A 14,604-nucleotide genomic window follows, 5' to 3' on the forward strand; every position below is an offset into this window, starting at 1 on the left:
AATTAATAAATAATCCATTTGACTTCTTAAAGCGAACATGTTCATTTAAAGTATCTGAATGTAACTACGGTAACTGAATTGTCAGGATCTCCGATAAAACGATTCTACATTAAGCCCTGATTGGTCCCCAAGATTAGAAATAATCCATTTAAACATCTTTTGTAAAATCATACTTCTCTATTTAAAATAAGGACAGGACAATCGGTGTGATGCTATCAGGAATATATTTCAGAAACAGCGGCTTATGTTTTGTAAGACACACCATGCACTAAACACCGGCATCCTGCAGAAACCCCGTCGTCAGGTGCTCAACCCAAAACTATCTGAACATTTCTGCCACTATCATATTTTCTTAATATTATCAGTTCAGCAAGCATATCAAAATTACAATCTTTATATCTTTATAATTATCATTGTATACAAAGACACAACGAAACTTCCTTAATTCCTTAACTAGAAACAGACGTAGATTTACTGTTTTCAGCTTTGTAGGAGGAGTGTAACATTGTTCTCTGCTTGTATAAAAACACAACTTCATGGTTTTTGTTCAGGGGGTTTAAATGAAGTCTAGCTTCATCAGTTGAGTGATAAAACAATAACTATAGATATAGTTATTTCATTAAAGGACTAACCTGTTCTAGTGAAAACAAAACAGATGTTATGTTCATTAAATATATCTTTAAATCTTATTAGCATTAATACTGTTAACACCTGTGACCAAAGCACATCTTAATACTCAAATCCTCACTCGTGTAAACTCAATACAACTTCAGAATGAAATAGTTTGAAACACTGTGAGGCCTCGATTTGTTGCCGTATACATTTATTGACCAGAGACGTACATTGTTCATGAAATCAGGGTCTTAAATTATAACGGTGAAGTAAGTGCCAACATGTTTTTTGAGAGTGTTGATTCCAAAGCTGCACCGGGATACTCTTTATTTAAAACAACCCCAAACAGGAGCAGGACACAGAAGCTTCCATTCTTTTATCTCTGCTTGGATATTTTCATTTTATCACAGGTAGGAGGAGCATGCTATTTGGTAAACTGGTTTTAATCTGTGAATCCAGCACAAAGAAACTGGTTATTGTTATTAAAACACACTCCCAGTGCAGCTTCAAAGATCAGATGTGTTCCTATGTAGCTAATTGGAGGAGAACTACATTATGGCAACAGCATAGTGGAAGCTCTTTGGTACGAGTTAGGCAGCTACAGCCGGACAGGACAGAGGCTGCACTCCTTTAATCTCTAGAGCCTTGTTGAACTGAACATCCAAAGTCTTGGAGCCTTTAGTGATCTTCAGGTTCTTCATACAACCTTTGAAGGAAGTGCTGGTAGAGAGCGCTGCCTGACGAACTCCATCTAAGAGAAAGAAAACATCCACGTACAAGAGTTAGAGTTGGGACTTCACAGTTATGTGTTTAAGGTCGATGTGAATATGTACATGAAAGTATTTTTTAAGGATCTGTGCACGGCGACATACCAGGATATCCTCCGACATAGATGGGGTCGTTGGTGTCACACGTGTTGGAGCGTGCGTTTGGACTCTCTGCTTGGCTCGTCGCCCCGTCGACCACCAGCTCCACCCTGTGGCGAAGCTTCTTAGCCGTGACCGAGTGCCACTGGCCGTCGCAGAAGCCCTCCCCTTCAGGCATGTGCTCGGCCGTGAATCGACCGTCTCCGTTGTCGACATGGAAGAGAAGCTGGAGGGAGGTGAAGGAACGTGAAAACAATCATTTAAAAAAAATGGAATTAAATCTCTGTTTACTTTGTTTTCCTCTGCCATACTGCAGTCAGATAGACTAAAGGAAATGTCTGGCATTTAAGAAAGTATGAGTTTATTTTCCTTGCAAAGAGGTCAAGACAGTACTATTAATACAGAAAGGAAAGAGGTTAGCCTGGTTCTTTTCAACCTAAATTAACACTGTTTATATGTCCCTCTAAAATTCACCGGTTTACACATTTTACTGTTTTTTTTTATCCATCCTGAACGGTAAGAGTGAAAAAGACAATTAACAGTTGATGATCCACAAAGCTTCATCTTCACTGGGAACTTCTCAGTATCCAGAAATAGTAAAATTCAGTTTTTACATTAAGGTAAGTTTTTTTTAAGGAATAAACAAACTCAATGTAGCTGTGTGTTCAGAGGGGGGATTCTGTTAGCATCAACCACAGTCAGGATAGCTGTTTATCCCTTTCCAGTTTCCTATTTCTCATTTTAAACACAGACATGAGTGTGGTATTAGAGTTTTAAAATCCATCTCCCTGCAAAATAGAAAAACAACAACAGCTTGGGGCGCTGATGGCCCAGCAGTTAGGTCATGGCAAATGTATGGCGGCTCTGGCCCGAGTTTGGGTCCGACCTGCAGCCCCCTTTTCCTGCATGTAATGATTTTCTACTCTATCCACTGTCGTATCTAATTGAAGGCAAAAAAACCTCAAAATTAATCTATAGACAGACACATTTTAAATCACTGTTACACACCTTGCCCTGGACGATCTCCAGTCCCAGTCCGTCGTGGGCTTGGTTGCTGACGGCCAGAAGGACTCCACTGGTTCTGCTGGTTCTGAACTCTAACGCTATGGACACGTCTAGACCGATTCTGTAAGAAGAGACTAAAAAGAGATGAAGAGAGAGATTATTCTCCATGATTCTATCAAGAAAGCGATCAGTTAAGAAAATATAAAAGAGCTGATTCGACTGGGTTTGTGATGTGGTTACACTGCATTGTTTGTATGTAAGTGTAAAAGATTCTAGGCTGGTACTAAACACCTACAATCACATTCAGTTAACACCACAGCAGTCTGACAAGATTTCAAAGACAGTCTACTGAAAGCAAGCAGCTCGTCAGTGTCTCTCTCACCTGCTTTCAGGTAGCCAGTGCCGTCAAAAAAGGTTCCTGTCTCAGTGGCGACGAAGCATCTTCCTACCATGTGGCTGGAGAAGGGACTGGCCATGTTCATTTTAAAGTCTTCAGTCGTCTCAGGGCGACCTAAGCCAAGAGAGGGGAGCCTTCTTTACAAACTAATACAAGGAATACAAAAAAAACTAGCCAATGACAATGCAAACAAAAGTTAACACAACACCAAAACAATTACCTGTAGCAGGGGCTTTAGTGCTCACAGGACCTCCCACCATCTTAAAGTTACGTATACACCCGTTGATACTGTAGAGGATCTAGAAACAGAACAAAAAGAACATTGGATTCAACCTAAAAGACCATTAAAAACACCTGTTAATTATCAGTCCCTTCATTTTAAAATACCGTCTTGACATTTCAGAGAATGGTCCCAATGCCCCTGTGTTCAAGTCATTCATGGTGTGTCCTTTGAAATTGCAAAGACTTAATAAAAGCAGTGGACGGACGTAGAACTGTGACATCATTCTCTAGGTTTAAGTCTGTAGTTCAGCATTTTGCCAGTAGAAATGGTCTGTTTGTCTCTGGAGTTTGAAATCAGGTAACGTAAAGAGACTAAACACTGTTACCGTTTGTAAGTGGAACAGCTGTTAGAGCCGACTGACATCTCATGTCTCTTAAAACATATTTTCTCATTCTCTCTCTGATGGGAGGGACTGAGACGCAAGTGAGGGATGCAAGTGAAGGAAACGTGGATGTAATTTAAGTGACATGAGAAGTACCCTATATTGTCGTCAGATGATTGCCAATTGGTTTCAAGATTAGACTTCCCCTCGCATTAAGTGCAGTACCCCCTGCTGGCCATTAGAAAGAATGCAGGTTTGAGGCTCGTCAACTTTAATGGTTGAATTGAGGTACTAATGCGTAATCAAATTCTGTTTTTAAAGATGGAGGCTTCGTGTGTGTCTGCACAGATTCATTTTTTACCGGTCCTATCCTCTTGGTGGTGTAGTTTTGTGGTAATCCACCGACATAGACCATTCCCACCACGTCCAACAGGTCGGCCTGGTGAAAAGAAGACACTTAATGTAACATTAAACTTCACTTTTGTCATTTCAAAATATGATCAAAGACTTGATTTAATACCAGAGTTAAAAAGTAAAGATCTAATTTAGCATGAGTGCGGTTGTTAGAATAGACAAAATGACAAACCTTCTTTGGGCTCATCATATGTTTAGCGTATTTCCCATCAACAAGTAGGGTAGCTCTCTGCTTGGTACGAGTCACGCGGATCTGAAAGTTATAAAACAGAAAGAAAGGCATGAGTAGAAAGACACTGAGATCAGCTGATACGCCTTGGACAGCCAGCATGTATCAAATCATTTCACATTATCGACAGAGACTGCATGTTGGCCTGGATTAGAAGAAAGACAAATGCTGCTGTCATGTTCTATCACTTGACGTTTATATTGTGTTTTCTTTAAAGGAAGAATGTGTGCCTTTTTGATCCAGTAGATGTCGCCCTTGAGCACCAGCGTTAAACCAAAACACACACTGCTGTTTGGGCGACACCTCCGCTCTCCTCCATCTGCACACCTCCAACACATCTCCACTCACGTACACGTGAAGGAGTTATCAATTAGAACGCAGCATAATTAAACACCATTAAGAGCAAGCGGTGGACAATATTTTCCTTTGCTCGAGCTGCAATCGCCTGTGTCCTGCAGTGTTGTGTTAGCATGCTAATGTTGGCACACTTCGGTTAACTCATAGCTTCATGTTGCACATTAATTAAGAGATGACCGTAATCTAAAGATCTTGTTTTCTCTAGTCCTTGACTAAAACAGATTTTATACACAAGGCCGTCCCGTCCATGTAAACATGATGTAAACACAGCTCCGACAACAACACAGCTGGTGGGACTCATGCTTCCCACTCATTGTAGACAGTCACGACTCAGAGAGACATTTACAGAGGCTATACTTGAGCTCTTCTACATTTATGTGTAAAATGTCGAACATCCTTCCTTCAACAATGTAACAAAGTGGTCTCACATCAGGACAGAATTTGAGTCCGAAAAATGGATTCAAAGGAGTCAGTGTCTTTGATTTCAGAATACAAAGAAGCCATGAATGATTTAAAAGAAAACTAGAAGGTGAAAATTAAGTTTATGAAGCAAAATCATATTTGATGTATGTTTGTAATAGATTGCCCCAAATGCAGAAAAAGAGCCATTATATCTTTTACATGTCAGTCCTTCACAACTTCTCTAAAGCTTCTCTTAACAAACGCTTTTAGAAAATGAGATATTCAAAGAAACATGCGACAAAACACCCGATATAGGTCAGTGAAGAAGGGACTTCTTTTATTGTACTGAACGTGTTCAAAATTCAATCAGTCGGACACTATTCCCTTTATTTTCAAGAGAAGTATTTTCTATACAAAGTGTATGACAAGGACAGAACTTCATTAACCTATTTTGAATGTTAACAAATGAATCATCCTTCAAATAAGTACATGCATAAATGAAAGGTCGACATGCTCTCCTACCTTGTGCCAGTTTCCATCGTTAATGGAGAAGGGGACGCAGGCGGATGTGTTTCCATGCCCCAGATCGTAACCCAGGCAGACCTGTCCGTTCTTAATCTACAGAGGGGAGAGAGAGAGAGAGAGGAAGGGTTATGATGTCATGACAGAGGGATTACAAGTGGACAGAGTCAATATATCAGCCTGGTTCAACACACAACACAGACAGCCTCAGTAGAGTCTCAGCCCACACACAGAAAACAGAGGAATGATGTGGAGGGAAAATGGGACTCTAATAATTCCCCGATAGTTTCCGCTGAAGTTGTGATAATTTCTGTGATTCTGGTCCAAACTAAGCTGGAGATAACTTTAATGAGCGGTGGTGTAATAGCACATAGTAAGAGGTACAGAACCAAATTCAATGAATCGTTTGCGGATAACATCATATACTGTTTGAAACATACATTTACATAAGGTCAGAAGAGAAATACCTGTATGGCCACAAAGTCAGCATGGTTGATTCTCGCCATGTAGAGAACAAGACCAGAGTCCTCCTTTGTCCTCAGTTCAAACTCCAATATCAGCCTGAGACACACAAGAAACATTCATACATTAACACTACATATGATTACGACACTGAAACAAATGCACAGTAAACCAAAGACATCTGGCCTCTTGGATCACTTCAACAATTAAACAGTTCCTATCAAAGAATGCAGGTATTTTTACATTACATCATTTTGAGTTGGTTTAAATGACTGAACATTTATTTTCAATTAAGGAAAAGTGTAATGAACTTGGGGGGGGGGGGGGGGGGCTCCGACAATCAAACACTCCCTATCTATATCCTTTATGGTCGTCTATCCAGTATTTGCATCACTTGTTTTCACAGGTTGTTGCTTTTGTTTCTGTTAGTTTCTTGGTTTTCAGGGTCGGTACACTGATTGAATATTTATCGAGGACGTGTCCCCGGATCTCCACCTTCTGCACAACTGTGTAGGTAGAAACCTCATCCTGTCCAAACTATCACTCACTCCTTTTATTTATTTACAGCCGCTGTGCTGCAGAGTGTCGGATCTGTGATCAAAAAGCTGTCAAGATGCACACAAGCCCACCCACACACGGGTCAGAGTGTGCTGTGTTGAGGGTGTAACATGTCAGAGGCATATAGATACAAACACAGAGGTAGAACTTAACCACATATACTTCCTCAAGTTTACTGTTGTGGAGTTGATGCCACATAGTTTTTACTACACAACATTTTAGAGGTTATTATTTAATCTCCTCTGGTTTCACTTTACAGCGTCTCCGTGTTAATTCACAGATCAAGATGTCTCATAATCACAACAGTGTTCAGATGATCTCATGAAATAGGATCCAGTTTTACAGATGTGACGTCTCAACAGTGTATGAAGAAGTTCAAAGTTAGCCACACTGAAGCCCATTAAAACCTATTTAACCGTTTGTATAGCTCACATATTTCAGAGTCAATCCCAGATCATGGGGCGTTGCAACTTTTCGGACTAATAACTACATTTGGTCATTATTAAAAATATTTCTGCTGTTGTTAGGAATGAAGGCTCATCACTATTACAGAGGCTAATAATTAAATGTCATTTTCTATTTTGCACTTTAGCGCCCAGATACACAATAATTGATCACTATTTATTGACATCGATGAAACTCCATCACATTTAATGAATTCTGTCTGGTGGCTATCTGATGGCGAGATTGTTTACTCGTTGCCATCTACACACTTCATACTAACTCCGTTCTTTGTTTCAGTAAGAACATAAACTACCATCAGAAACGTCTCAATCACTGGCTGGAAGGGAACTGCATTGGGTATAGTGGTACATACACGAGTATGCATCAGCAACAACATCAGTTGAGGTTAAACATACAGTAGATAGCCGACTAAGCTTTCAGAGAAATCACTGATCTGTGCCCACGTTGATTATTGTTTAAGCAGTTCATTGATTTTTGGAAGTTTTGCACTCATCTATGATTTACGTTGCCCAGCCCATGACTGAAAAAGTGTCAGTGATTTCACAGAAAGCTCAGTCTGCTATCTACTGTATGTATAACTTTAACCATGTACCTGCCTAAACATGTGTAGGTGTCCTCACAAGCAGCATTGTGACCCTTAATAAAACCAGAAGAAGATCATTGTTTCAGAGTACAAACCTCTCTCTGACTTTGGTGTCGTCGAAAGCGAAGCTCATGTGGCTGTTCTTGGTCAGTCCGAACTGATAGGCCTTCTCCAGCGCTGTCGGGGCCACGGCTGACGCACACAAATCCTGCAGATTAGACATGATATGTCAGATACACCGACTGGGGCTCACTGCTCACATTGCCTGTCTCGATTCTGCAGGGACCCAAAGCACTGGTCGGTCACTTAGGTTCATCTTTAAAGTCTAACTGATGAGAAAAGTTTCGAGGAGATTCAATGAAATAAGATTTATACACGATGTCATTGATTTACAGTGAGAAGAAATGTATTATTGAATTTCAAACATATTTTTTTTAAGTCAATATAAACTGAATCATAGTGATTTTTTTTTCTAGAATGATCTGGTGAGTAACACTACTGTACATTATGTTATTAGTTCAATGATATCCCCTTTTTTATCAACTGAAATCAGGTCCCAGCAAAGTGGGTTTGGGAGACACTTTTTAATCACACAGTTTGATTCTTGTTTATCTTTTGTATATTCTTTAAATATATTAACCAAACATCAGACTCTGCCGTCTGCTCTCTATTTGATTTTTGACAGCTGGTTAAACTTAGATGAGCATTACCTTCTCATTTGACCAGATGCAGTACATTCAGTGACCAGAGGGTGTCAGTGTTGTAATACAAGTGAAGGCATCTTAATATTTAAACTTCTGAAGTTTTTTTTTTGCTCATTTTCTCCTGTAGATATATTCTCCTTTCTTCCACTCGCCTCTCCTTAATTCTTTTCCTCTCTTATCTCATGTTTCTCCTTTATCCAAGCCTTCCTGGCTTTTATCACTTCATGTCTTCCTCCCATCTGTTCCGACTTTCTTTTCCTCTCCACCCCTTCACTCGCAGATCTCCTTTCATCTCACTTTTCCTCTCCTCTCCTCTCCTCTCCTCTCCTTCTTCTTATTTCTAAGTCACAACTTGATTCTTCTTTTTGGCTTCCTCCTTCTTCTATCCTTTGCCATCTTCTTATATCAGCTCATTCTCAACAAACCATGACTCCACCTGATTGTCTTCTTATTTTCTACTTCTTTCCTCCAGCTCCTTTGCTCTAACTTTATACTAATCTTCTTCTAATCATTTGTAATTCCCTTCTTTGCTTATCCTTTCTCCTTCTATCCAGCTCCACCTTCTCTTTACTTCCACTATGGCGTCCCTTCTCCTTTCACTCTCTCTCCTCCTTCCTATGTTTGCCTCCCCTCCCTTTTCTTTCGAGTTTTTTTTACCTTTCATGTTTTCTTCTCCTGCTGCATCCTCCCTACTCCTCCTCCACCTCTGATGAACTACTTATTGTGTTCTCTCCTCCCATTTCTGTCATTTTTTCTTTATTTAAGTTCTCCTACAACCTTTGTTTAGCACCTCCTCATCCTTACTTCCCTCCTTCAGTTTTACCCAGTTGATTGTTTCTTTGCATACTTTTCTTATTTGCTCTTCTGAATCTTTCAAACTTGCCATATCTCTGTCTACCGATCCTCTAAACATCTTCCCTTCTCTCAACACCTCTCTTTTCCTTTCTCTGTTCAAATCTTATGTCCCTCCCTCACTTTCTCCTCCTTTGTCCGTTTCTCCACCTGTTTCTGTCTTGTTTTCTGCCAAAGTCTAGCACTCATCATTTCACCTTTTTTGACCTCCTCCCCTACATCTTCTCTACTTTTCCTCTCCAGTTTCATCCTGGAGCCTTCTTTCCCTTTCCTCTCTTCTTTCCACCTTCTTTTCCTCTTCCTCCATTCCTCCAAACACATTTTCATTTCTCCTTCCTTGGCCTCGCCTTTTCCTCACTTGATCCCTCTCATCTTATATAAGGTATCAGAGCTGCCTTCCAATACCTTACATTTAGAAAGGGAGAGCATCTCAGACAATCAAGCGTCGGTGTGTGTGTGTGTGTGTGTGTGTGTGTGTGTGTGTGTGTGTGTGTGCGTGTGTGTGTGTGTGTGTGTGTGTGTCTTAATCTCCCCTCTTCTCTTGTTCTCTTTCAAGTGAAGACATTCCCTGCACCGTGACCTTGCTTTGTTACAGCTGACACTCACCTCTTATCGCTCTCTGTCCTCATATCCGCTCCTCCTCCTCCTCAACCTCCTTCTTTTTTTCCCCCCCTCCTCTTTTTTCTTATTCTCTTCCTAACCTAACAAAGGGGAGATGTCACCCGCTCTGACGCTCCTTCCTTCCCTCTCCTTTCATTCTTCTACCCGCTTCCTCTCCTCCGTCTTTCCATTAAACGAACAAAAGGCCGCCATCGCTCGGCTCGGAAAGACTCACTCCCTCTCTTTCCTCTTTCTCCCTTTTTCCTCTTCCTCCATGGCTGCACCTTTTCTCTCTCCACTCACATCTCTGCCCTTTTCTGTCTTCTGACTCTTTCATCCTCCTCTTATTCAGTGCCTCCCTCTCACTCTCCCTCTCTCATCCGCTCTGCGTCTTTCCATTAAGCTAACAAAAGGAAGTCTGCCTTCCATTTGGAGTGGCTGGTCTTCGGTTGGAGGTCACAGCAATAAAATCAGAAGTCATTTATTTGGGATTTTGAATAAGTGTGTGTGAGTACAAGGGGAGACGTGCCTTTGTGTTCATCTGCGTCTATGTGTGTGTGTGTGTGTGTGTGTGTGTGTGTGTGTGTTAGGAGTTGCTGCCACTTTTAGGGGAACAAAAGTCTTCACTTTGCTCTTCTTCTGATTTCTTTTACATGTTTTGACCCAGCGCAGCGCTCGCTTCATTCAACCTTTTTTCTTCACTTTGCTTATGGATGGTTTCAAAAGGTTAATGTTTCCGTCCATAGAAGACTTTTTAACAGATGCCAATATATGTATCAAAGAAGATCAAACGTTGGTCTTTCACATGTCAAAGCTGCCGTGTTATTGTGCCTTAACATTTCAACACATTTAAAGTTCTGATCGAGGTTTCCGCCTTTAAAAGATAGTTTTCACTGTAACTTTGCTAAATGTTGCTTAGTACTGTGCTCATGATGGATTCACGTTGGGTTTTTGTAAACAACATAACAAAGAGAAAGTTCTTTGTTATGTTCTTCTCTTAAGTGTCATGACACGTTATTTTATCGATTGGCGCTATACAAAAAAAAAAAGAAGAAAAAGAAAATTTAAGTAATTCTGGAAAACTTCCTGGCCGCTATAAAGCACCGGATGTCTCTCAGTTTTCTTCATCTGTATTTGAACAAAACAGAACTTCTTATATTCTGCGCTGAACTTTCCACTCACAACATGCTCCAGCATATTGGTTCTCTCTCCATGTTTGTCAAACCCCTTCCAGAAATCTTGGCATTTTCTTCTGAACTTTGACCTTAATGTAAAAGGTTGGTCAAATCCTGCTTTTCCAACTGTGAAACATATAAAATGTTCAAAGAAATGTTTTAATCAGCGTCTCCCGGCTCGATTTTTGCAATTCACGTTTGACCTGCCGGAGTCAATCCGCCTTGTCACGACTTCAACTTGCAAAAAATTCAGCAGCCGGGATTTTCACAAACACTAATCACACATTACACTGATTTAAACCTTACAACACTGAATGCGAATGTAATCTAATATAGATTTTAAGATCATTGTAATTACTTTTAAAGCATTTCATAGTTTAGTCTGCGTTTACATTTCAGAACTTTTAACCTCCTACACCTCGGCACGACCTCTGAGGTCACCTGAATCTCCTGGCTTTACCGTCCGCAAAACTTATAACAACTTCTGTGTTTCAGCTCCAAGACTCTGGAATGCTCTTTATCTTGATTTTGTTGTAAATGGATTAAGAAAAGTGCTGTATGAATTCAGTTTTTATTATTATTATCATCTAGGTGGGTTTACCTATTTTTACTGAACCAAAACTCTGTGTAAAACACTTCAAAGGGTTAAGTATGACACCACACTTAATAACCATAATGTAAGTCAGCAGCTGGGTGACCTCATACTCCACTTCAACCTGAGAGGGTTCAACGAGTTAGGCTCTTCCTTCTGTCAAGAGCTGAAGTCAAGGGCTCTAACGTGAAGCTCTTAGCAGTTCAAGCTTCTTGAGTTAAAACATAGTTAGTTAGTGACCAACAGTTCAAGGCCGTAGTTTCACACAGCAGCTCAGTGTAAGTGAGAGGAGGGTAGATGTTGAAAAGCAATAAAGAAATATGTCCTAAATGAGAAAACTGGAAAAAGCTAGTGAAGTTTGTATCTTATATTGTTCTTTGTGGTTTTTATTTAGTGTGTGTATTTCTCATTTGTTTTTCATGTATTTTAGGTCATTGCAATTTTAGGTAGGCCATGGTTCTATATTGTGTGGCATTGGTAAGGTATCTCAAGCTTTTACAAATAAAAATGTTATCATTAAAATGGATTCCCCATAAACGATGAAGTGAGTGTGTGTAGGTAATTATTTTCTGAAGACCTGGATTATGAGGAGCTAAAGGTCTGCCTTGTAAAAAAAAAGAAATGACAAAGCATTACTATGAATGAATATAACTCCAGGGGAAACTAAGGTAAAGGGAATTATAATATTCTAGATAGATTGAAATAAAACAATCAAGGTAAACAAGAGAGAACATGGCAAAACACATTTAGTTTTAGTGTGTGTGTGTGTGTGTGTGTGTGTGTGTGTGTGTGTGTGTGTATATACCACGTCAATGCCAGGCTCCTGAGTAGTAGGTGGGGCAGCAGCAGTAGGTTGAGCAACAGGGGCAGCAGGGGGCGTGGCCTCCTGCAGGTGAGCAGTCAGGAAGTGAGAAGGGAAGGGGATTGTTGGCAGCTACAAAGCCAGAAAGTGTGACAGTGCCCCAAACAAGCACTCAGCCCTCCAATCAGCTTTTATCAGGAAATGATGTCATTAACTTGAGGAGGAAAAAGACCAGTGTGCGCACATAAAAGCAAAATACATACAGGTGCAGGACAAAAAAGGTATGAACTGCAGAAAAAAAGGAAAATCCAACGTATCAAAACACTGCCCATAATAAAGTTGCTCATTGGGAGCTGAACATCGTGCGGACCTTTCTTTTTTTCAGCAATGAACTTGAGGAAGAAAATAAATAAAGAAGAAAAACCTGTAGAATCGGTCTCCTTTTATAATGACTTGAAACAGTTGGTAAAGAATAAGAAAGGCATATTTCTACTTTAAGTTTTTGTATATGAATACATCTCGTTTTGGAGTCAAAAAAACACCGTTCTTATACTTTGTAAAAAATGAATTTCAGTGACACTGAGGGGAATTTACAGAGCTTTGATTTAAAGGCTAATTAGAGGCAGCTGTCATGCTGTCATTAATCAGAAGCGCGCATAAAAATGAATGAGTCTCTTAAAAAATCTCAAGTCTGAATCTTGTTTCTCGGAGGTTAGCTGGAGTCTGTAAGTCGCCCCTTATGGAGCCTCTTCAGCCTCTAAACTGGTGCTCAGAACGATCTCAAGAATCAGAAGTACGGAATATGTTGTGACACAAAAGTGGGAGATAAAGAAGCCTCTTTATACCAGCATACGTGCTGAGACTGTTGTTTGCTGTCAGCTGTGATTCAACTCCAGATTACCTCTGCCTCTGACAATACCCATTTTACTGCTGATGTAACCCGAGTCTGTCTGTTGGAGCTCATAACATCTTTAAAAATCCAAATATTTGAATGTGCAAAAACACAACATAAGATTAAAAAAAAAAACTGGCATTATTAGAAGACGATTGTTGATGACATTTGTTTCTACATATCAGTATATTTAAATACCTGACTTCTCTTTCCTGGAAACAAAAGGATTCTAATTTATTTCATGTCTAACTATTACTGTATCAGGCAATAAATGTGTAATTATAAGTGACAATTTGAAAGAAAAGATTGTTGATAACCATAGAACTGCTCCCTCAAAGTCATTTTTGTGAACTCTTGTTTTCAGAGCATTCTTGTGCATGGCGCAACGAAGGAGAAGCAGCACATTGGGCTGTCAACGAAACAAACTGAGTCTGAAAATCTTCCTTCAGGAATGAGGTTCAGGATAAAAATCAGCGTCTGTTCTAAACTCTTTGGAGGAGGTAGCTTGGTTGCCAGATGCTACACTTTGGTAAACTAGCTTAATGAAATACTAAACCTTCTTAAATGATATAGATTTAAAAAGAAGCTAACTTGGAAAAAAACTAATAAAATGAACAGCTGTAACTGTTTTACAGATGTTGACAGTTCAGGTAAGCTTCATAAAGGAGTCAGTTGCGGCTTTGAACTTAAAGGAACAAAGGGTTGTAGCCCAGCTTCTTATTTATCGGCCATATTAGATTACGTTGGAGAAAAAATATGTCAGATACAGCTAATCACCAAGTAGCTTGGATTTAAACCAGAGTAACTCTGGGTCATAAGACAGACACACTCAATACAAACATACACACTCTTGAGTGGAGCAGAGGCTCTCTCAGAAACGACTTTCTTTCTCCAGTCCTATTTGATTGTTTATTCTTATTTTTGTAGTAAAAATTCAGAGCTGAGATGCCAAAACAAATCGGGAGGGCTGATCTATTAAACAAAGCTTGAGTTTAGAGCACATGTACAGCAAAAGAAAACCTGAACAATGGAGAGAAGCCTTCCTTCAACCTCAGAGAGTGAATAGATGGGTGCTCGAGAGCTGCAGCTTCTCGCAGGCTGCAGTGTAGATCATAAAGAAGATGAACTTACAGCCCATAAAGCAGCAAACTGCAGAGTTATAGCTTAGCTGGCAATCGCTCTTTTGCTCCCTGCGTCATGATCAATGCTCTTTGAGAGGTGTCGTTTAGCAGGTAACTGGGTAACTGATAACCTATGACCACTCTAAGACGTATATGAAATGTATCTCTCCTATCTACGGCTAACATGAATAACTCACCGCCTAACAGCCTCTTAGCATAGCAGCTTAACGTTCGCTGAGTGTTTTGGCTCCTGTGGGCTCATAAAGCATAAATGGCGTGCACAGTTAGCCTAGCGTGGCGCTGTAGCTCCGCACTGCATGACAGGCTGCCAGAGGTGGAGTTTAGTGGCTCAAGGCTAAAGGGACTATAAAGAAGAGTTAATGGGCTGT

At 40.2% G+C, this 14,604-nt stretch overlaps 1 protein-coding gene across 7 annotated transcripts in view; it reads right to left on the reverse strand.

Moving 5' to 3' along the window:
* Positions 1-205: 205 nt before the first annotated feature.
* Positions 206-14,604, reverse strand: part of lama2 (laminin, alpha 2) — a 207,461-nt gene continuing 193,062 nt past the window's right edge. For 6 of the 7 annotated variants that reach the window (XM_065964198.1, XM_065964197.1, XM_065964196.1 and 3 more), the window contains 11 exons: positions 12,206-12,286; positions 7,573-7,685; positions 5,877-5,970; positions 5,410-5,505; positions 4,072-4,152; positions 3,847-3,924; positions 3,101-3,179; positions 2,866-2,994; positions 2,487-2,617; positions 1,485-1,704; positions 206-1,363 (listed from right to left, as the gene is read on the reverse strand). In XM_065964198.1, coding sequence (XP_065820270.1) covers positions 1,203-1,363; positions 1,485-1,704; positions 2,487-2,617; positions 2,866-2,994; positions 3,101-3,179; positions 3,847-3,924; positions 4,072-4,152; positions 5,410-5,505; positions 5,877-5,970; positions 7,573-7,685; positions 12,206-12,286 — 1,263 coding nt within the window. In that variant the 3' untranslated portion in view covers positions 206-1,202. The remainder of the gene's footprint in view (positions 1,364-1,484; positions 1,705-2,486; positions 2,618-2,865; positions 2,995-3,100; positions 3,180-3,846; positions 3,925-4,071; positions 4,153-5,409; positions 5,506-5,876; positions 5,971-7,572; positions 7,686-12,205; positions 12,287-14,604) is intronic. The other variant, XM_065964195.1, reaches the window with a different exon arrangement.

The sequence above is a fragment of the Labrus bergylta genome, chromosome 15 (assembly GCF_963930695.1).
Source record: "Labrus bergylta chromosome 15, fLabBer1.1, whole genome shotgun sequence".
Classification (NCBI taxonomy): domain Eukaryota; kingdom Metazoa; phylum Chordata; class Actinopteri; order Labriformes; family Labridae; genus Labrus; species Labrus bergylta.